The sequence below is a fragment of the Lactuca sativa genome, chromosome 1 (assembly GCF_002870075.4).
Source record: "Lactuca sativa cultivar Salinas chromosome 1, Lsat_Salinas_v11, whole genome shotgun sequence".
Classification (NCBI taxonomy): domain Eukaryota; kingdom Viridiplantae; phylum Streptophyta; class Magnoliopsida; order Asterales; family Asteraceae; genus Lactuca; species Lactuca sativa.
Window position 1 is genome coordinate 46,675,709 of NC_056623.2, and position 24,995 is coordinate 46,700,703.

General features: G+C 40.0%; 1 protein-coding gene across 1 annotated transcript; it reads right to left on the bottom strand.

The window, feature by feature from the left end:
- Nucleotides 1–1,308: 1,308 nt before the first annotated feature.
- On the bottom strand, nt 1,309–2,529 carry LOC111882442 (dormancy-associated protein homolog 4). Its single transcript, XM_023878812.3, has 3 exons — nt 2,051–2,529; nt 1,844–1,937; nt 1,309–1,751 (listed from the first exon to the last, which is right to left on the bottom strand). The coding sequence occupies exons 1-3, from the start codon at nt 2,295–2,297 to the stop codon at nt 1,724–1,726; spliced, it is 369 nt and encodes a 122-aa protein (XP_023734580.1). The 5' UTR covers nt 2,298–2,529; the 3' UTR covers nt 1,309–1,723.
- Nucleotides 2,530–24,995: the final 22,466 nt, after the last annotated feature.

The window sequence follows — 24,995 nt, forward strand, 5'->3', positions numbered from 1 at the left end:
GGAGGAGGGGTATTTGGGTTTTGATCCAAAGGGGTTATTTTGTTTTGAATGAAATAGAGATAGATATAGAATAGAGGAATAGAAGGGAATAAACTTTTATATATATATATATATATATATATATATATATATATATATATATATATATATATATATATATATATATATATATATAAAAGTTGATATAGCCTACGTACGGTAGATATAAGAAGTGATTTTTTTTCTATTCAAACAACAGTAACATTACCGTTTTTCAACAGGAAAAAGGGCAAACAACGGTCAAAATTGTGGTGTTACGATACTTGTAATAATGTGGGGTTGGGGCGGTGTTCCCCATTATGACTAGGGATGCAACTTTGACCTGCAGATTCGGATACCCGCAGTTACCCGACCCTAACGGGGCGGGGATTCCCCGCCTTGACGGGTAATGAGGCGGATACAGGGATTAGTTTTCATACCCGAAGATGATATGGGGCGGGGACGGGTATGCTACTATCCACCGATTTAATACCCGAAAATATATATATATATATATATATATATATATATATATATATATATATATATATATATATATATATATACACACACACACACATACACATACACACACGATTAACAAAACTATACTATAACATATGATTAACAAACAACATTATATATAGGTTTAATTAGTGCATTGAGTTTAACTTGTGTAACTGGCGCTGCAACGCTTCTCTTATAATGTAATTGTCCACCTTTTAGTTTTAAGCGTATGACGATGTGGGATTTCTATGAATATAAACAAACTGTAAGAAATAATAACAAACTGTAAAAACTCATCCCATATTGGCCCTTGTACAAAAAAAGCTCACGTAAGAAGCCTTTATAAGTATCATGGAACCATACCACATATTTGTACTACCATTCACGCTCCAATTTACTTGTGAATTAATATTTCATAGTATTTTGATAAATTGTTTGCGTATGTTAAAAATTATAAAGCAAAACAATTTAAGATAAATTGGCTTGGAAAATATAGTCTAACCTTTTTGGATTTGCTTAGTAAATGGGTATCCGTCGGGTTTCTCATACCCGATGGGGATTTCTGACCCTGAACCCGTCGGGTTTTATGTCGGGCGGGGACGGGGATGGTTATGGGGATTGAATTTCGGGTACGGGGGCGGGTTTTGCCATCTCCGCAAATATCCACCCCCGTTTGCATCCCTAATTATGACGCCGTTACCAGCTCCTGCCACGTTATTTTACGCGGTTTCCGCGTTGCCCACACCCGGTCCTCTAATAACATATATTGAATCTCATGGTTAATTATCATACAAAGATGGAAGCTTCATTGACATTATCAAAATTTTACAAGATCGAGGTTTTTCAAGAACCATGTCAAGAAGATGCCTGGATCATCTATCTACGTGAAACAAAATAACAACATAAAAAGATCCAAACATAAGCAGCTAGAAGCATATAGTTTTCCTCTTTTGGGAAACTTGAAGCAGCAATGTCTCCATTGATCTGCGATTTCTGAAGCATCTCATCTTATTAAATACTACTATACTACATTACCTTACGCCACATATATTATACAAATCACGGGCTGCATATCATACACAGATGTTATTTTTATATATGTCTGTGTATAAATACATATATATACATATACACATATACACACATAGAATTGAAAGATGTTGCTGAGAACGCAGTGGTCGTCTGATTGGGTCTTCGTTTAACGATCCAGCGAACTCAAAACGATCCTAACGAAAATTAACGTTCTTTTCGTAAACATAGTAATTAACGATTGAAGGTATTTGTAACAAAAGAAATTAAAGAGAGAAAGAGAACAAACCAATCATAACCAGTTGGACTTTTGGACTCCCTACGGGCTTCGGTAGTAGATTTCCTCCGTGTTAATTTCCTGAAATCCCCGCCGGGCGACGTCGCTGAACACCGTTAATTAATTTCCAAACACACACACACACACACACAAATTATATGTCGATGTCATCGATCGTATGTATGTTTAAGAATTAAGAAGAAGTGTATATTGAACTACCTGAGAAAGGGGAACCAGCAGCGCTGGATCCAGCCGGAGACGACGGGGTAGAAGGGGAAGAGGAGAGGCTGTTGGTCCGGAGAATAGTGATGCTGCGGGAGACGGGGGTGGTTTCGTCGGCGTGTGCGGCGGAGGGAGGAATATTTGAACGGGAGAGGAGTGAGTTATATCTGCGAAGCTTGCCGAGGCTGGAGTCGGAGGTAGAGCCGGAGAGGGCGTCGTCCCAGAGGTTACGAAAGAAACCCATGATTGTTATTAGTAATAATAATAGTGGCTAATTAATTAATTAATTAATAAACTAGTTGTTAATTTCGTTTCTTTCCTGTAACAACCGGAATTAGGTGGGTTAAGCAAAAAAAGAAGAAGTCCGGCGGTGGCGCCACCCGAGTGCGACTGTTACGAATAGAAGGAGAAGCGTTAACTTATTGAAGCAAAAACTGGAGGAGAAGTTCTTACGCGAGTAATTGGGAGTCATGGGGGATTTATATAGATTTGATGATGAGATTTGATGGTGGCCGTTGGATTTGCTTGGAGTGTAGATAATTTCGGAGGGATTAACGAATGAAAAGCAAACCCACCAAATGGCCCATGCTCAGGCTGTGATAGTTGTCACTCTTTTGTGTATGCACGTGGATAGGCAGCTGAGTCATGTCCACCTCTTTCATTAACCAAGAAAGTCGGAGTTTTTTTTAATTAAACTTTTTATTTGAAGATTTTATATTTAAATATCCTATTTCTCCGGTCTAAATTTTAAATATTTGGATTTGATTTTTTCAAATATCTTTTAATATATATATATATATATATCTTCATATTAATAAAAGAAACCTTTGATGCCACGTGGCATCTTTTTAGTCTCCAAATTTATAAAGTGAAATGTCAATTTTGACCCTCTAATTAGTTACGTTCTCATGACATTAAAACCGTTCCAAATAATCAAAGAATTTTTTGTTCGTTCCATTTTTAATCGGGAGTATCCCAAACAATCATGGATTTTTTGATTTCCTTTCTAAATCCCATTTTGAACATATACATAACATTCTCCAAATTTGAAATCCATTAGCTAGGGCTTCAATCTGTTGGTATATCCCACCATTTCATTTTTTTCTCCTCCGTTATACCATAGAATCGATTGACGCCCCTCTGCCCTTTGCACCGCTCTCGATCGTCTCTCTTTCGCTCTGTTTTTTCTATTTGTATTTGGTTGCGAGACTGTTAAATATTTTGAACTTGATGATGTTCTTGGTTTCTTTTCTCCGAGTTTCCGTTCTACGCCTGTCTCCTCATCCATCGTCGTCGAGCAAAAAGGGATTTTCCACATCGACTTCAACAATGTCGTGGGTTGGAGTAAATCAATAGAACATATGATTTTGTTATGCTCGATTTCCAGGTAATACTCAAACCCATATATTGTTTGAAATTTGGAAATTTTCGATTTTTTTAGGGAGCACCGATTTTTTAGGTAATTGATGTCTTCATCTTTACTTAAAATTTGGAAGTATCAAAGATGCTCTCTGCACGCAGTGATAGTTTTAATGCCATTAAATGTGCACTCCAAGTGTTCTATGAAATGGCTGAGCGCGATAAAGAACCACCATTTCCAAAATTGTTAGTTTTGGTCACTAATAAAGTTACTTTTGGTCTATATTTCTGCATTATGCAGGTTTTGATTACCCATTTTTTTCACCTACTTCAAAACTTGCAAATCTGAAAACTTGTAAATTATTATTCGTATAATTTTGAAACTCATATACAATGTTTGGCTTATTACCCTTTTGGATAAATTTAAACGTTATGATGTAATGTTCTTGAATCTTCAGTAATGTTGCTTGGTTAACCCCTCTGTGTTTGCTTCGTTACAATCATTGAAGATTTTTTTAAAAATATATCTTTATGTGTATCTAAGAAGTATAAACATATCCAAAAATTTAGTCTACTTGATCAAAATTGGATAGACCTCTTTTAACATGTATTTATGTTTCTTTATTACAGACGAAAGAGGATGCGCTGGAATGTCATTAATCGGATGATATAGTCCTAAAGTAAATGAAAGTCGAAAAAATGAAGGTAGCATATCCATGTAAGACTTCATCATTTTTAACATTTACATTTCCTTAATAACAAAAAAAATGATTCTAAGGCTACAACAAATAGCAATTACTTTTAAAATGTCCACCCAAATATAGCATTGTACTTTCAAAGTACAATGCTTTAATAAGAAAAAAAATATAAAAAAATTGTTTTTAGGCAAGGTCCAATAGTGGAAAATGGTGTTTGTTCAAGCTCATCAAAGGGGAATTTTGAGTTTAAAAGCATAAGCTTAATTTAAGTGAAATGCCTCCTACCCTTATGAATAATGTTTTTCATGCTAAACGGTAATGACTTTCACACCAATTCTTTGACTAAAAGCAGTTCAAGTCTAAGTGAAAACATAAACTCTTTGTCTTGTGTAGATGCAATGTCTTTTAACTAACAATTCATTAGTTTTCAGTTTATTAAAATCTGTGGAAATAATAAAGTTAGTGAAAACAAGTTTTAAAAAACCCATTATTATTTTTCTTCAATTGATATATATATATATATATATATATATATATATATATATATATATATATATATATATATATATATATTCTCTGTATAGTCAATTTTAGTTTGAGGTCCCTAGATGGATAATAATTATTTTCTATTTTTCTTTCTTATTTAAACATCATACAAGAAATTTTACTGATATTTTTGTGATAAGTACACTCATGGTATAATTGCTCTCACTACTAACTTATAAATTGTTTTCATTTGTAGTTGGACATCAGGTGGAGTTACAAAAGAAGCCCAAAACTACAGGTGGAGTCAGAAAAGAAACTACAGATAGAGTTACATAGATTGCTCTTACAAGATAGACGGTGTATTTACTTGCAATTGACTACGCTTGGTTGTTTATATCATAGTTTTGATTTAAGAAATTTTTATTTTTTAAGGGAGCATGCTATCTCCTTTATCCAATTGACAACAACACTACCGTTAGAGTTTTTGTTTATGGACCAAATTACCCTTCGTTTCATTTGCCTATAAGAGCTCTACGACCACCACATAATAGAATTTGTAAAACTCAATTTCTTGGGTTACCCCTCTAAATGCTTTCATCAAGTCATAAACATTGGAAATTTGTTGTTGTCTCATTATTTAGTAATTTGATATCGTTAAGGGCACTTTTGGTACAGAGAAATAAAATTATAATAGAAAATGAAAATATCGAGAAAGAGAATTAAGCTTCCACAAAGTATTGATTTGGCTGCATGCAAATCTATAATTAATATGAGGCATTTAAACCTTCATTTCTTTTATATTTAATTTTTCGTATATCAATGTCATTTTCATGATTCCTTGTGTTTTAAGACTTTATTCAAATTTATATTCTATTATATAAAATCATAATTATATTAAATGTCTTCACATACATAATATATATTCGATATTCAGTTACAATATATAATAATTTAAATAATCAACATAAAAGTCTAAACAAAACTTATATCTTATTAATTTAATAAAATTTTATAAATCCTTTACCCGTGGTTTCCACGGGTTGTAACCTAGTATATATATATATATATATATATATATATATATATATATATATATATATATATATATATATATATATATCCAAATCTATTTTTTTCAATAATTTTTATTTTAATTTGTAATTCTTTTTCATAATCTTAAATCATTATAATTAAAAAACATTTTAAATGAACAATATTGCCCTTACTTCTAAATTCCAATACAATACACCATATAACGTTTTGTTAATTACAAAATTCTGCTTTTTGTTAATTACGATCGCATGCTTCTTCCCTATCGCAACCTTCTGTTACATTATAAAGCTAGAATTCACTTCCCAAAATGTATGTGCTTCATACTACATCCAAATGATAGATGATTATGGAGACGAAAACAAAATCTCCGAAACAGAGGCCTTCCTACATCATATAAACCTCAATAATTTGTAAGGGAATTCCCACCAGACAATAACATCACACAAACTCTATTGAAGAATCCTCCATTTGGGTTTTCACCAATTTCATTTACATAGGTAAGAGTGGTATTCAACTAGTTGATACTTCATTTTCTTCCATAATTTCTTCCCCTTTCCTTGTTCTTTCGTTATTGATCCACTAACCCTTTGATTGTTGTCACTTGATTCAACGCCACCCTTTTTGCCCATTTTGTAATGTAACGAACCCACTTCCTTTCCATTAGATGCTTCATATAAACACAAAATTTCAGCTCCATTGATTACACCCGAAAGACCTTTTTCTGAATTTCCTCTCACCCGATGAACATTATGACTAATAAGTCGTGATGAAATGGTAATAAAATTTCTAGCTCCGTTGTGTAAGAAGCTCCTTCAGCCTTGTGAGCAAAAATAAAATGTGTTTTTAAGTGCTTTGGAGTGTTCTTGGTGCATCTTGAAGAAGAAGGAGCTCATTGGAGAAGTGATGATTGCATTGGAGCTTGTAGATCCAAACTTTGCTCACCTTGATCTTTCTTCTAGAGGTATAAAGTTTGAATCTTGATGATACATTTGATAGATCTAGCTACTCTTGAGTGTTATGAGCTTTACGTCACTTTAGTGCATAAAGTTTAGATCTTGAAAGTTTGTGACCTTGTTATGGATAAAGTTGGAAACTTTATCCATCTATATATCATATTGATTCAGATCTAAAAGCTTGAGACTTGGACTTAATGGATAAAGTTGGAAAAGATGCTCTTTTGGTCCCTTTGAGACTTAAAGACTAGATCTTGGTTGGTTGGACCATTCTAATGGATAAAGCTAGAAACTTAATCCATTATGGAGTTATTAGGAACCATAAAAATGCAATTTTGATGTGTCATATTGAAACGACCCAAAATTTTCGTTTTTCAACATAACCAAAAACCATAATCTGAGTGTCATATCATAAACCATACATGATGTATCTCAAAATCATAATAAAAACACTATGCGGAAAACTGTATCATATCCATGTATGTAAAAATCAAGAACCAATCAACTCCCAGGATAAAAGCTGGAGCTGTGGTGTGTGCGATGCCATCATCCCGAGCTCCTCTCTCTACAAGCGGAAGTACCTGAAACAAAACTGAAACTGTAAGCACGAAGCTTAGTGAGCTCCCCCAAACTACCACATACCATACAATACATATAAATCACATACTGGGCCTTGCCCACTGCATCAGACCGAGGTCTGGAACTAGCTGCATCGGACCGAAGTCCGGAACTGACCGGGACCTTATCCCCTGCATCGGACCAAAGTCCGGAACTAACTGCATCGGACCGGAGTCCGGAACTGACTGCATCGGACCGAATTCCGGAACTGACTGCATCGGACCGAAGTCCGGAACACATAACACAAATACGCTTGAATCACAAAGACGTCAAGCCAGCTAGCTACTACATCAAACTAAAGACCAGACTACTGATAACTACACGGGCCGGCATTGTGGCCGTAGACCCGATCCTACTGAAGGGAGACTCACCTTGTGAACTGGCTGCTGAGTGAATAGCTCTGAGGGCTAACTGCTGCTGCTCCGGTATCTCCCCGGCTACAAGACCATAAACATACTCAATCAAATACTAAACACTGCACTGGGTAAAATGACTCTTTTACCCCAGATCAAAGTCAACTCTCTTTGGGCTGACTCGCCGAGTTGGGTCACCCAACTCGCCGAGTCCTACTCTCACTTCTCAGTTCTACACGCTGCTACTCGTCGAGTGAGGCATCGACTCGACGAGTACCCTCTTGATCCAAGAACTCAGACAATCTTCATCCGACTCGCCGAGCCGTATGAACAAACTCGACGAGTTGTTCATGATCCTAAGAAGATTGTCTTGGACTCGCCGAGTTGTATGAACAACTCGCCGAGTCCCTCCATCACTGAGTCTACCCTCAACTCGCTGAGTCCGCTCTCTAACCCACTGGATTCACTCGACACTGACCAAAATGAAGGACTCAGGAACTCGCGACCCAACTCGCCGAGTCGTTCTTCCCGACTCGCCGAGTTGCCGCCATGCAACTGATTTTACTCGATTTTGTTTGAATCCAACACATACAATTGATAGATCTGAGTCCATTAAGCTGATTTACCACGTAAAGTTTCCAACTTTACGTGCACAACCTCATGAATAAGGGAAATAAGGCTAAAGGATGCATAAAATGGGTAGATCTATGGTTAATATGCAAAGTAACTCCAAAAAGACAGTAGATCTGGGCTCGTCAACACCCCATCATTCAGATCTAAAGATATCTCGACTTATTAAGGCATTCATGCAAACATAAGGCTTGGAACAAGCATCAACTAGCTCTTAGGAGATCCCTAATGGAAGTTTAAAGCATATAACAAGAGGGAACTCCGAAAATACCTCAAATAACTCAGATTTTCCCTTGGATCTTTGCACTCCAACTCTTCTCCTTGCTTCTTTCTTCTTCTCCTTCTTCACACCTTCACAAAATGGCACAAAACACTTAGCTCACACAAGGGTGGATTAGGGTTCTTTCTCACAGTGTTCTCAGGGCGAGGGAGGCGAGAATGGGGCTATGAGGTGGTTTAAATAGTGGGCAACCCGGGGATTTAGGGTTTCACCCAGACGGATGGACTCGCCGAGTCTAGGATATGGACTCGCCGAGTCCCCGGCTCACGCGTGCTCGCAGCCGCGACCCTACTCGGCGAGTCAGGCTATGAACTCGCCGAGTCCCTCTTGCAAAACTCACAACAATTACCAATGAATTAACATACCGGGAACGGGTCGTTACAATTCTCCCCCACTTCTCTCAGACTTCGTCCTCAAAGTCTGCTACGGCTGGATCTGCAAATAACTCTGGGTAGTGCTCTCTCATCTCCTCCTCAGCCTCCCACGTCCACTCAGACCCCTTCCGGTGCTGCCACTGCACCTTTACTAACTGAATTTCCTTGTTCCTCAAGGTCTTGGTCTTCCGGTCCAGAATCGCGACCGGTCTCTCAATATAATTCAGGCTACTATCAACCTGAATATCCTCTAGGGGAACGACTGCTGATTCATCCACCAAACACTTCCTCAACTGAGACACATGGAAAGTGTTGTGGATCTGACTGAGCTCTTCAGGAAGATCTAACCGATAAGCAATCCGACCCACCCGGGCCAAAACCCTGAAAGGACCAATAAATCTGGGGCCCAACTTGCACCTCTTCCGGAACCTGATGACACCCTTCCAAGGTGAGACTTTCAGAAGGACCATATCCCCCACCTGGAACTCCAAGTCCGAACGCCTCCTATCGGCGTAGCTCTTCTGCCGACTCTGAGCAGTCTGCAGTCTCCTACGGACCTGCTGGATCAACTCAGTCGTCTTAAGCACCACCTCCGTGCTCCCGATGACCCTCTGACCGACCTCGCCCCAACAAATCGGGGTCCTACACTTCCTCCCATACAGCATCTCAAAGGGAGGTCGGTCAATGCTCGCATGGTAACTGTTGTTATACGAGAATTCCGCTAACGGGAGATACGTATCCCAACTGCCACCAAAATCTAGGACACATGCCCTGAGCATATCCTCGAGAGTCTGAATCGTCCTCTCGCTCTGCCCGTCTGTCTGAGGGTGGAAAGCGGTGCTGAAATGGAGACGAGTACCCATCTCGTCGTGGAACCGCTTCCAAAATCTGGATGTGAAACGGACATCTCGGTCAGACACCACTGATACCGGCACTCCATGACGTGCCACAATCTCACGCACATAAATATCGGCTAACTTCTCCGCCGATATACTCTCCTGGATCGGGATAAAATGGGCACTCTTCGTCAACCGATCCACTACTACCCATATCGAATCCACCCCACGTGCGGTCCGGGGAAGCTTGGTGACAAAATCCATGGTAATGTCCTCCCATTTCCACACGGGAATGTCTAACGGCTGCATCCTGCCGTGAGGTCTCTGGTACTCCGCCTTGACCTTCCGGCAGGTCAGGCATCTCTCGACGTACCAGGCGACGTCCCGCTTCATGCAGGGCCACCAATAATCGGGTCGAAGATCTCGGTACATTTTCGTCGCCCCTGGGTGGATAGAAAATCGAGACTTATGAGCCTCGTCCATCAATACCTGCCGTACCCCACCCCAGTACGATACCCATACCCTACCATGAAGCGTTAACAAACCCCGACTGTCGTAATCAAATGAAGCTACTCGGCCCACTATCCTCTCACACTTCTGCCTCTCCTCCTTGAGGCCCTCCATCTGAGCCTCCTTGATCTGCTCCAACAGTGGAGTGATCACTGTCATCCTCATACACAGATCCCTGATAGGGGCCGCCGACACCTTGCGGCTTAGGGCGTCGGCCACCACGTTAGCCTTCCCTGGATGATAAAGGATCTCACAGTCGTAATCCTTTAGCACATCCAACCACCTCCTCTGCCTCATATTCAGACTCGGCTGATCCATAAGATACCTCAAACTCTTGTGATCCGTGTATATAGTACAACGGACCCCATAAAGGTAATGCCTCCAAATCTTGAGGGCAAACACAACTGCCCCCAGCTCCAAATCATGGGTAGGATAATTAGCCTCGTGAGGCTTCAACTGTCTCGAGGCATAAGCTATCACATGGCCTCGCTACATCAGAACTGCTCCCAAACCTGTGATCGAGGCATCACAATAGACTACAAAGTCCTCTACTCCCTCTGGCAAGGTAAGGATCGGAGCCTCGCACAATCTCTGCCTGAGGGTCTCGAATGCTCTCTGCTGCTCCGGACCCCAACGAAATACCACTGACTTCTTGGTCAGTCGGGTGAGCGGCACTGCTATCTTGGAGAAATCCTGAATAAATCTCCGATAATACCCTGCCAACCCTAGGAAGCTCCGAATCTCAGATGGAGACTTCGGGACCTCCCACTGCATCACGACCTCTATCTTGGCCGGATCTACCAGAATACCCTTCTGGTTGACGAGGTGACCAAGGAACTGCACCTCGCGCAACCAGAACTCACATTTGGAGAACTTTGCGAAAAGTCTCTCCCTCCTCAAAACCTCTAGCACCTCCCGCAGGTGCTCCTCGTGCTGCTCCTGCGTATTGGAATACACCAAGATGTCATCTATGAACACTGTCACTGACCGATCCAGCATCGGCCTACACACGCGGTTCATGAGATCCATGAACGCGGCTGGAGCATTGGTGAGCCCAAATGGCATCACCACAAACTCGTAATGACCATACCTGGTCCTGAAAGCAGTCTTCTGTACATCCTCATCTCTAACCCGCATCTGATGATATCCGGAGCGTAGATCGATCTTGGAGAACCAAGACGCTCCCTGAAGCTGATCAAACAAATCATCTATCCTCGGGAGTGGGTAACGGTTCTTCACCGTCACCTTATTCAGCTCCCGATAATCAATACACATACGATGCGACCCATCCTTCTTTCTTACAAACAGGATCGGCGCTCCCCAAGGCGAACTACTCGGCCGAATGAAACCCTTGTCTAACAGCTCCTGCAGCTGTGTAGACAACTCCTGCATCTCAGGGGGAGCTAGTCGATACGGTGCCTTGGCTATCGGAGCCGCACCAGGAATGAGGTCGATCCTGAACTCAACCTGTCTCTCAGGAGGTATCCCCGGCAAATCCTCGGGAAACACGTCCGGGTAGTCTCGAACAATAGGAACATCATCCACTGTCGACTTGCCCTTCTCCCGGGCATCCAAAACATAAGCTACAAAACCGGCGCAACCTTGCTGAACATAGCGCCTCGCCCTTGCGGCAGAACAAAAGGTCGGTCCTCGCTGTGGCCTCTCGCCCTGAATCACCAGCTCTCCCCCACTGGGAGTGCGAACCCTCACTAGCTGAAGCTCACAATCAATCACTGCCCCATTGGGGCTTAGCCAATCCATACCCACAATAACCTTATTCCCTCGCAGGGGAATAGGTACCAGATCCACTGAAAACTGCTCATCAAATAACTGAAGAGAACACCCTCTATGCACTCTGCCGACCCTCACGGTCCTATCATCCGCTATCTCAACCTCTAATGGACAATCCAGCTCCCCTGGAGCTCTACTGAACCTCTTGCTAAGCGCAGGAGATACGAATGATCGGGTAGCCCCCGAATCGAATAATACCAAAGCAGAAATGCCGTTCACAGAGAACGACCCTGAATAAAACATTCCATCATGAGCAACATTTAATCAATAATAATAATGAGATAAAAGGGAAGATACATACCCGTCACCACATCAGGAGTCGCTCGCGCCTCCTCTGCTGTCATCTGAAACGCCCTACTCTTCGCCACTGGCGCATCAGCTCGGCCCTGCCGGCCATCTGTAATCCTCAAAGTAGCAGGGGCAGGTGCAGCCACCTTCCCCGCTGAAGCTAAACTCGGACACTGAGACTTTTTATGTCCCCTCTGATTGCACTGAAAGCAAATCAGATCTGATGCTGTGACGGCAGTAGCAGGGGCCGTACAATCCCTACTCAAATGTCCAACCCGACCGCACTTGTAGCAGCCGGAACTCCCTGCCTTGCACGCTCCCTCGTGCAATCTCCCACACTTGCCACATCGACCGTGGCTCTGCTGACTCCTAGATCTGTGATCCGAAACCTTGGGCTTTTTGCCCGAACCGCCTGAACCCGAAACCGCCTCCGGTTTCCTCTTCTTCTCCATCTCAAGATCAATCTCCCTCTCCCGAGCTCTAGCAATCATATCTTCCAGCGTTTTACAGCTGGACCGGCTCACAAACTGGCGGATATCGCTCCGCAACATCTCATGATAACGGGCCTTCTTCATTTCCTCATCAGCTACATACTGAGGAACGAGAAGAGCCCTCTCCCTGAACTTGGCGGTGATCTCCGCCACTGTCTCTGTAGTCTGGGTGAGGTCCTGAAACTCCCTAGCTAGCTGTTGCACCTCAATGACCGGTGCAAACTCCGCCCTGAACCTGGTAGAGAAATCAGCCCAGGTCATGGCGTCCAATGCTGCATCGTCCCCAATGGCATGCCCGACCTCCTCCCACCAATCTCGTGCCCTGTCCTTCAGAAGACAGGACGCCAATCTGACCTTGTCCCCCTCGGGACATCTGCTAGTGCGGAAAGCGTTGGCCACATCCGCCAACCATCTGCTGCTCGCTATGGGGTCTCGCGCCCCATGATAGTCCGGAGCTCCACATGCCCTGAACTCCCTGAAAGTAAGGGTGCGCGACCCCATCATGGCCGCCACCTCGGCACGGAAAGTGCCCAATCTCTCATCCATCAGCTCTAGAATCCCCTCCTTGATCGAACCGAAGATCACAGGAGTCTGCTCTATAATGATGCGCGTAATCTCCGAAGAAAGAAACTCTCGGGTCTGCTCATCCATGCGCTCATCCCCCGAACCTGAACCTGATCCCTCCCCGGCACCTCCGCTGCTGGCTGCTGGTCTCGAACGCAGAACCACCATTCTGAAACACATCACAACTACATCAGAAAACAGAAATATCTTGAGGGATCATTGATACTACAACTAGCTTCCTGGTCTTGTCTCAGCCTTTCTTGATTCGAGTACGGATCCTCTGCTTCCAGTAGTACGGGCCCATACTACCTTCCACATCTATCCGTACTTTCTTCAAGAACTGCCCTGACTCCACCAAGTCACTTCTACTACTACTGATCTCTGCTACTCTCATCCTAGGCTTGCCCCAGGGAAACCTCAAACTCCACTCAACTAGTCCTCAGCTGCTGCAGGTCTCCTTATAATGCTAATTAACCATCACCTGAACACCATCACATGTGACAAAGATCAGATAATCCTTCAAGTAAAAGACCCGTCCCTATAACGGTTGGACTCAAACAAGAGCTGCGCAATAGGGCCAGTTCCAGTACTCTGGGATTATTCAATCCTGATCACATGTGGTGTAACGTGTTCACCTAATGGCTAACTCCCATCACTCAGAACTCCCACAAAGCACGAAGCAAGCAGCATTCGGAACAAGGAAACATACTCAGGCAGAACTATTCTCAAACGAGAAACTGATCTAGCATACAGTGCTAAGCTCATACTATCAGGCATAACCTAAACAGGCTATCCTACTGCTGTCTACTCATTACTAGCATGCAATACTCATAAGGATGTAACACATAAAGCAGGCACATAAGGCATCCTCCTAGATCCTTAGTCCTATACTAGCACGTTGTTCTAATGAACTGAAATTGAACAAATAACTTGTATGGGTAATTTGGGAGTACTTACTTGAGCTCGGCTGATCGCATGCACCACACCCTTATCTTGTTTTAAAAAAAATTTCTTTCTTTCCAAGTGCTTTCAAAATTCTTTTAGAAAACATTTTCCTTTTAAAAATCTTTTTATTTCCCCTTAGTTTGAGTTCAGATACACCCGGAAGTGTATCCGAATCCCTCAAACCAGGGCTCCGATACCAACTTGAAACGACCCAAAAATACGACCCAAAAATTTCGTTTTTCAACATAACCAAAAACCATAATCTGAGTGTCATATCATAAACCATACATGATGTATCTCAAAATCATAATAAAAACACTATGCGGAAAACTGTATCATATCCATGTATGTAAAAATCAAGAACCAATCAACTCCTAGGATAAAAGCTGGAGCCGTGGTGTGTGCGATGCCATCATCCCGAGCTCCTCTCTCTACAAGCGGAAGTACCTGAAACAAAACTGAAACTGTAAGCACGAAGCTTAGTGAGCTCCCCCAAACTACCACATACCATACAATACATATAAATCACATACTGGGCCTTGCCCACTGCATCAGACCGAGGTCTGGAACTAGCTGCATCGGACCGAAGTCCGGAACTGACCGGGACCTTATCCCCTGCATCGGACCAAAGTCCGGAACTAACTGCATCGGACCGGAGTCCGGAACTGACTGCATCGGACCGAATTCCGGAACTGACTGCATCGGACCGAAGTCCGGAACACATAACACAAATACGCTTGAATCACAAAGACGTCAAGCCAGCTAGCTACTACATCAAACTAAAGACCAGACTACTGATAACTACACGGGCCGGCATTGTGGCCGTAGACCCGATCCTACTGAAGGGAGACTCACCTTGTGAACTGGCTGCTGAGTGAATAGCTCTGAGGGCTAACTGCTGCTGCTCCGGTATCTCCCCGGCTACAAGACCATAAACATACTCAATCAAATACTAAACACTGCACTGGGTAAAATGACTCTTTTACCCCAGATCAAAGTCAACTCTCTTTGGGCTGACTCGCCGAGTTGGGTCACCCAACTCGCCGAGTCCTACTCTCACTTCTCAGTTCTACACGCTGCTACTCGTCGAGTGAGGCATCGACTCGACGAGTACCCTCTTGATCCAAGAACTCAGACAATCTTCATCCGACTCGCCGAGCCGTATGAACAAACTCGACGAGTTGTTCATGATCCTAAGAAGATTGTCTTGGACTCGCCGAGTTGTATGAACAACTCGCCGAGTCCCTCCATCACTGAGTCTACCCTCAACTCGCTGAGTCCGCTCTCTAACCCACTGGATTCACTCGACACTGACCAAAATGAAGGACTCAGGAACTCGCGACCCAACTCGCCGAGTCGTTCTTCCCGACTCGCCGAGTTGCCGCCATGCAACTGATTTTACTCGATTTTGTTTGAATCCAACACATACAATTGATAGATCTGAGTCCATTAAGCTGATTTACCACGTAAAGTTTCCAACTTTACGTGCACAACCTCATGAATAAGGGAAATAAGGCTAAAGGATGCATAAAATGGGTAGATCTATGGTTAATATGCAAAGTAACTCCAAAAAGACAGTAGATCTGGGCTCGTCAACACCCCATCATTCAGATCTAAAGATATCTCGACTTATTAAGGCATTCATGCAAACATAAGGCTTGGAACAAGCATCAACTAGCTCTTAGGAGAGCCCTAATGGAAGTTTAAAGCATATAACAAGAGGGAACTCCGAAAATACCTCAAATAACTCAGATTTTCCCTTGGATCTTTGCACTCCAACTCTTCTCCTTGCTTCTTTCTTCTTCTCCTTCTTCACACCTTCACAAAATGGCACAAAACACTTAGCTCACACAAGGGTGGATTAGGGTTCTTTCTCACAGTGTTCTCAGGGTGAGGGAGGCGAGAATGGGGCTATGAGGTGGTTTAAATAGTGGGCAACCCGGGGATTTAGGGTTTCACCCAGATGGATGGACTCGCCGAGTCTAGGATATGGACTCGCCGAGTCCCCGGCTCACGCGTGCTCGCAGCCGCGACCCTACTCGGCGAGTCAGGCTATGAACTCGCCGAGTCCCTCTTGCAAAACTCACAACAATTACCAATGAATTAACATACTGGGAATGGGTCGTTACACATATTGGACCATGCATAAGTTAGGGATCTTACTATAGGTTTTTAATGGTCAAAAACAAGTATTGGGTCCCACTGAGACATGCTAAGGAGTAAAGTTCCCAACTTTATGTGTTAAGACACTATTTAGGATCAAGATCTGAGAAGTAGACTTAGTGGCTTAACCAATTAAGCACTTAATGGTGAGATTGGGATGTGTTGGAGCATATTGGGTATACCCAGCTCGTACGCAGTGCGTACTAGCCAAAATAGCATACATCGGGTGAAAGTATGAGTACGCAAGGCGTACTCAGCAACTGTTGACTTTCGTTGATTTTTGTGATTTGGGCCATATTTGGACTATTAGGGTTTTGGGCCTTGTTGGGCCACTAGTCCTTTTGACTTTGGGTCATTGTTTGGCATTGGACCTTCATGGATTTGGACCCAGAATGGGCTTTAGGTATCATTTAGGAATTTATGCTTTTGGTGTCATTGGGTCGGGCCTCGGTTATTGGGCCAAGTGAGAAAAGGGTAAAATGGTCTTTTACCCTGGAAGTTGGACAAATGAATCGATTGCTAATTATGGTTTATGGCCCGATTATTAATTGGGGTTTTATTTGATTGGTTAGCACGGGGATTATCCGGATCGACAGTTCGAGAGTTTATTTGATTTTTAGCGGTTTGAGGTTAGTCTCCTCTTAGTGTTTGGCGGGTCAAAGTTACCAATTTTGGCCCATCGATTATTGTTATTTGTATGTCTTGTATGTCTTGTATGTAATTGCATGTATACCAGGTGAGGCCCGGTGCCAGGAGGAGCCTGATGAATGTGACGGACGAGGCCCATCTCATGTTCTGACAGATATATTCCGAGCGGAGCTCGATGGTTGCTGGGCATGGCCTATTGTATGTTTGGTATGTGGTATTCAGGGGAACTCACTAAGCTTTGTGCTTACGATTTTATGGTTATGGTTCCTTCTGGTTCGAAAAGGAAGGTCCCAAATTGATCGCAATGCATCCCCCATGTTTCCGCAAGTTTATGATTTTGGGATTGTATTTTGATAACTATTTTTGCTCTGATATACTTTTAAATGTTTGATAAAAGGATAATTGGTGTTTCTGATTAAACTAAAAATGAAATTTCACCTTATAATTTTCAACATGTTTCAAGTTGGTATCAGAGCCATGGTTTGATGGATTTAGGCATACTCTTGGGAGTGTTTGAACTCAAACTGAGGGTTTGGTATACTTTTCATAAAATAAAATTTTATCAAAGGATTTTCTAATAAAAGAAAAGGGGTATGGTGCGTGCAATCAGCTGAGCTCAAGTCAGTCTTCACAAAATACCCATACATGTTATATGTTTTATGCTATGAAATGAGAATCACATGCTAGAGTAGGACTAAGGACCTTTTTAGGATTGCATGATAGTATGTTTGGAGAGATGTCTTTATATGCCTGATTGTTTGAGCTTTTAGAATTGCATGCTAGTATGGATTTTAGATTATTGGATGGATTGGCCTGATATGTGGTGCCTTGTATCCTAAGAGGAACTGGATGTTATACTAGATTTGGAATCTTTCTTGGTAGGAAGTGAGCGTGAGATGTCCTTTGTTTGGCTGTGGCTTGGAGTGTTACTGCATAAATGTTGCTTGCTTTGTGCTTTGTGGGATCCTTGGTGATGCGAGTTAACTATTAAGTGAAAATGTTAAGTCACATGTTGCATAGGTTAAATAATCTCAGAGTGACAGATTTGACCTTATTAAGCATCTCTTGTTTGAGTCTAACCATTGTAGGGATGAGTCTTTTACTCGAAGGATTATCTAAGATTTTTTGCATGTGATTTTATTCATGAAGTAGTTAACTAACATTATTGGCAGTTCTTCAGCAACTGATGGCAGAGTGAGGTCGGGAATGTAGGAGAGCCTAGGATGTGTTGTAGTGGGTTGGCTTGCGCTAATTAGCGATGGGTATTTGTTTGAGAACGGGTGTATAAGAATGGATAGGACGGATGTGGACATGAGTAGTTACTTAGAGGATCCGAGATGATTCTTGAAGAAAGTATGGATAGGCATGGATGGTAGTATTGGGCCCGTACTACTGGAAGCACACGATCCATACTCGACTCGATGAAAATTTAGGGGATTCTAAGGAACTGGTTAAGGAAAGATGGCATGGTTTTGCACCAGGATTCTTTGTAGTGTGTTTCCGTCTTTATCGATTTATCGGGGATGGTCTCTCAGGATTAGGATAAGTATGGTGTTTGTTTGGGCCTTAATGGCTAGGTCTGTGTGGGTTTGAATGATGTAGACCAATGTGATTTAGTTGATTCCAGGGTTTGGAGGGCCTTGCTCAAGGTAGTGTCTACTGAGTCGCGAGACTCAAATATGTAGCGATTGTGATGATCAATTCGAGTATTGCAACCAGGGGCTGAGTAATTGGTAGACAGATTGGGATGTCACTATCATTGACATGGGTTATGTAATTCCATCTTTCTGCGTTTGGAGGAAAGAGAGAGTAAAATGTGATTTTTAAAGTTGGGATGTAGTCCCGACATGATTCTAGAAGATTGTGGTTTTCTTTTCTGACAGGTATGGCAGCGTAGGAATGGACAAAATGATTTTTGTAGTATGGTTGCCTTGAGATGAGATCAGGGTTTTGCTTTCTTGAATTTAGTTAGGTCAGGTGCTGGTTGATTGGTTAAGGAACCAAGGGAAGTGAATCGGTAAGAGCAACTTTTGTTGTCTCTGATGTATCCTGACTAAGTGAATGATGCTTCTTATATTTATGAGTAATGCTCATGATGAATTTTTTGTTGGGGAATTATAGGCGAGGTGTGTGGTAGCTCATTTGTTTCTAGATGGGAGAATCGGTGTCATGAATGGACATAATTATTGTTTGTGCATCTGCATGGGATTCTGATGTTAGAGGCAGTTATGTTTGGGAGGTTTCGAGGTCTCCATCTGAGATTCAGAACAACTTTGATTTCGCTTGGTCTTTATATGGAAGACCAACTTATGTTGTGTTATATTCTAAAGTTTTGGGGTGCTACGCATCTGGTTGAACTGGTTTGATATTTGGTTTGTATGCAACATCATCTGGTGGTAGTTTGAACCCTAAGTGGGGGAGAATTGGCTATTTTGCTGGAAGGATCATTGATATGTTTGAGTTTATGATTTCAAAAGAATAGGTCATAGGTATTTGCGGTTAGGGTATGCAAAACTTTGGTTCACGATTTGGTCAGGACAAAGGTGCATAGCAAGTTGTCATTAGATGTATATGCTTAGGAATGCTAGAGTCGTCTTCGTGGAAAGAAGATGTTGGATAAGGAGATTAAGCCATTGGTTCCTTTCTAAATGTCGGTGTGAGCGGGGACCCGTATCTCACCATCAAGAGGCATTTGGAGAGAGATGAGTGTGAGCGGGGACCCATATCTCACCATCAGCAGGATCATGGACGGGGTTCCATAACTCACCAGTAGCAGGACAGGGACGGGGCCCAAGATAGGAGAGGCCTTATTACAGGAATATAGTAGAGTGTGTTTAGCTTACGTGTTATGTGTTATGTTATATGTTTAGCGGGCAAGGCCCAGAGACAGGCGGGGCCTAAGAGAAATAGATATGTATACCGAGCGGGGCTCGATGCCAGGCGGGGCCTGATGTCGGGCGGGGCCCGATGCCGGAGTTAGTCCGATGTCGGGCACGTCCCGATGCAGCAGGCGGGGGCCCAGTATGTGGTTATGTATGTGGTATGTGGTAGGTTGGGGAACTCACTAAGCTTCATGCTTACGATTTTCAGTTTTGGTTTCAGGTACTTTCGGTAGCGGAAGGAAGAGCTCGGAGTGATGACATAGCACACACACCAAAGGAGTTTTAGCCTGGGATGTGTACTCTGATAAAATAAAATAATGTTTTAGACTTGATACTTTGTTGTGATGTGTTTTTAATGAATGGTTGACACTTTTGGTTTTATTATCATATTAAAAACGAAATTTTTAGTCATGATTTTTGGGTCGCTACACTATAAGTCTATATGAGTTCACAATCTCTTAGACTTCCTTTTATTCAATGCTTTAACAGACTTGAAGCTATTTCTAGAGTTCTCTCTCTCTCTCTCTATCTATCTATCTCTATCTCTATCTCTATCTCTCTCTCTCTCTCTCTCTCAAGGTTTAAACTCCAAGATTCACTCTCCTGTCTCTTGTTTATTGGAAACTCAGATGATGTTCTTCAAACCTCACAAATTCTAAACACCAAAATTAGCCCAGATCTTGAACTTAATATTCTAATTCGATGCTTACCAACCATCATCTCAAGCATAGAACCTGTTTCGTGTATGAAAGCTTTACAACAACACTTTGAATATTAAAAATTATACACACACAGAGTCAATGGGCACAAGTTTATGATGTTTTTACTTTAGCCATCGTAATATGTACAAGATAACCCATATTCACATTTTTTTCCATTAGAATCTCCTTTAAAAAAAATTTGAAACCTAAATTTTCGAATTTTACCATCATAGTCTTAGAAGGAAATGGAATTACCATAAGTACATTATTGATTGAAACATTGATTAATGGAACCTGAAAACTCGATTTCCCCATCATCTTCATTATTAGCTCCTAACGGTACCATCATTAGCTACTGATTATCACTACCTTCGTCCCCTGTTCTTGCTTGTTTGTGACCCCATCTGCAGATCAGAGTAACGAGGAGGAATAAGGCATGTCTTCATCATCGTGATCTCTTTCTGGTGATAGAATCTCTCGTAACATAAGTAGATCGAATGTAATGGGTTGTTTGTTGTCGAGATATGAGATAGTAGCGAAGTAGAGAGAAGGGTGGTTGCGAGAGAATAAATCATCAGATTAGGGAGAGAGTGAGTACCATCTTCTTCCCCATCCCTTCTTGTTTTTCCTCCCCTGAATTCAAAAGTTCCTCGATCTTGAAGATGATTACCATATTCATGTTGGTCTAGTGATTTTAGGTATTTGAGCTTGAGGAAGAAAGAGGGAAGGAAATATGTATAAAATGCTATTAAGAAATCTATTAGAGATGATATCTAGGTTCGTGTGTGTAAGAGAGAGAGAGAGAGAGAGATGTGGGCCCAAATTAATTAATTATTTCCTTTTTCCTTTAAATTAAAATGAAAAAACATAAAAAGTATATCAAAAAGGGCATTTTAGTCTTTTCAGTTTTCCAAGGGACCAAAATCACAAGCAAACATAGTCAAAAGGACCACGAAGCCAAAAAAGTCGGAGTTTTGACTAAAACCCCAAAAAAATGCATACTATAGGGACCATTTTTGCAATTTATTAAAGTCTAGGATCCAATAACGAAACAAGTAAATGGTTAGGTGACGTTTATCCCATAAACTTAATCAAACTCGGTAGGTAGCGATTACCAATTACATATGATATGAAACTCCTAGATTATAGGATCCTAAACAACTATTGTTTAGTTTGACATGTTTATCTCATCTATGCCTCAAAACTCTTATACTTAGGTGACATTTATCATATATTATTAGCAATATCACTCCATAATGATATTGCTAATCATTCAATCATCTTTATTTTTCCAACAACCACAACTATACGTTCACGAATGATGATCGTCAAAGTAATATATTTTTGTGAATTTACGCCAATAACAAATGGTGTGCTTGACTATCATTTGCTTATCAAATTTTGATCTTTTTCTGTGTATCAAGTTTAACTTCAATCTCTTTCTATTATACAAGGGTTTATTGATTGCGAAAAACAATGTGTTCATGATAATTTCTGAAAATGTATGGCCAGATATATAGTTAGTTGTTAAATGATATAATATCTACTGTAAATATTAAATGGCTATCTTTAATAACAAAAGTGCATATTTATATACATCAATGTCCACGATGTGATAAAATAATCCTAGCTATATGCATATAATAATCCTAAAATTTTCCATTTACATAAAATAGAGTGTAAAATGCAATACTATAAAATAAAGATGGTTAATTATACAAAACATGGAATTTAAGAAAATGTTAGGATATAAATGATTGATATTGTTGAACCGAAAATCAATTCATTATGATAATAAAAAAAATTGTTATTAGTATTTAACATCACCAAGAAAAACTCTAACCCAGGGTTGGCCTTACTTTGTGTATAACTAAGCTAAGGCTTAGGACCCCTAATTCTAACGGGTCCTACTTAACCCAAGCTCTTTCAACAAATCTCGAATCTTCCTCCAATCACAGTTATGCATGCCACAAAAATCAAAAGGCAAAACTAAAAGTCTCGATTCTTACAAGTGAGTGAAGATTCACGTGCTTCTGTTCTTCTTTTCTCATTCTCTGATTCTTGATTCGCGGCTTCTCCAATCTTGATTCTTGAAAACTGAAAGCCTGAAATACCTTATGTTCTCCTTATTCTCCATTCTCTGATTCTCGGCTTCTCTGATTCTATTATTCTCCATTATTCAAAAATCAAAAGTCAAAACTTCAAGGCTGTCAAGAACTGAAACGGTATGTGCAGTGTTTCCACTTTCCACTTTCCAGTTTTGAGTTTTCTATTATTTCATTATCTATTAGGATTAATAGCCGATTAGGGTTAGTTTTTTTTTAAATTATCCATTGTCCATTGGTTACATAATATAGAATTAGGGTAGGAACGAATTTGAGTTTTCCATTATCTTTTATTTTCAAGGCTATCAAGAACTCAAATGTCACTGACTCACGATGTCAAGCAGACAAGCATCATGTATTTCCATTAATATATAATCCATTACTTCCAGTTTACTATTTGTTCATTTGTAGTTGTCTTGGTGATTATTATTAATCAAATAATCAATGATCATGTATAAGAGAAATACAAATCCGGGGATTTAAAAAGGAAAATGAAAATGCAACAAGAAGCTTTTATAGAATTACAGAAATGGTCGTTTTTAAAATTTTTAACTACATAAAAAAATGTTGATAACGAACAAGAACAAACTAATCTTCATAATAATAATAATCATGAACAAACTAATATTGAAATTGATAACGAACAAACTACTATAAAAATGATAATGAACAAACTAACATTGAAAATGATAATGAACAAATTAATAGTGAAAATGATAACGAACAAACTAATACTAAAAATGATAACAAACAAAACTAATATTAAAAAGGATATCGAGCCTTTGAACATATATGATCCAAGTAGATGGAATAATATTAATACAAATTTAAGAGATTTAATCATAGAAAAATATCCAATTAAGCTCTATAATTTTAACTTTCCAAAAGATCAACATTTAAGAAGCTTTACTACATATATTTATATGCAAAAAATACCACATGGAGAAAAATATGAATGATCATGATTGGTTTATTCCATGAATGTAGATATAGTTTTTTGTTTCTGTTGTAGATTATTTAATGTAAATATATCTACATGTTCATTAGCAAATAAAAGTAACAATGATCGGATCCATATTTCTATTATGTTAGCTAAAAAGACATGAAGCAAGTAACGAACACATTCTTATTATGAGGCATGGATTTACTTACAAACTATATTAGATAATAATAAAACAATTGTCAAGCAAACAATAAATAAATAAATAAAAAGAACATTGGGAAATGTTTTAAAAAGAATCATCGTTGTAACAAAAACTTTAGGAAAAAATAATTTAGCATTTAATGAAACAAATGAAAAGATTTATGAAGAAAATAATGGTAATTGTTTAAGTATAATTGAAATGATTGGAAAATTTGATCATATTATGCAACAACATATTAGGCGAATTAAAAACAAAGAAATTCATAACCATTATCTTGGACACGATATTCAAAATAAACTTATCAGTTTATTAGCATAAGAAGTTAAAAATAAAATGTTTAAGAAAATAAAATAAGCTAAATACAAGTCATAAGGAACAAATTAATATCAATTATCTTACGATGTTTAGATCTTTCAACAACTCATATAGAAGTTAAAACGTACTTTCTAGAATTTTTAATTATAGAAATACAAATCAATAAAGGCTTATATAATGTTATAATTAATGAAATTAAAAATATAAGACTATATATAAATGATATTAAGGGTCAAGGTTATGACAATTGATCAAATATGAAATGAAAACATCAAAGCATGCAGAAACGATTGTTAGATATTAATCATAGAGCATTATACACTCCTTGCGATTGTCATAGTTTAAATTTAGTAATTTGTGATATGGTTGATTCGTGTCCTAAAGCTAGTTAACTTTTTGGAGTTATACAATGTATATATTCGATATTTGCTTCATCAACTAAAAGGTGGAAAATATTACAAGAAAATATATTAAACCTAACACTTAAAGTATTAACGCAAACTCCTTGGGAAAGTATGGTACAAAGTGTAAAAGCAATTAGATTTTAAGCACCACAATTAAGAAATACACTTTTACAATTATCTAAAGATTATGGAGATCCAAAATTAAAAGTGAGGCTAAATGTTTAGCTAAGTATGACACTGAAAACTTTGAATCTTTATTAGAAATGATTATTTGGTATGATGTCTTGCTTGCTATTAACACTTTTAATAAAAACTTGCAATCAAAATGATATATGTATCAATGATGCTAT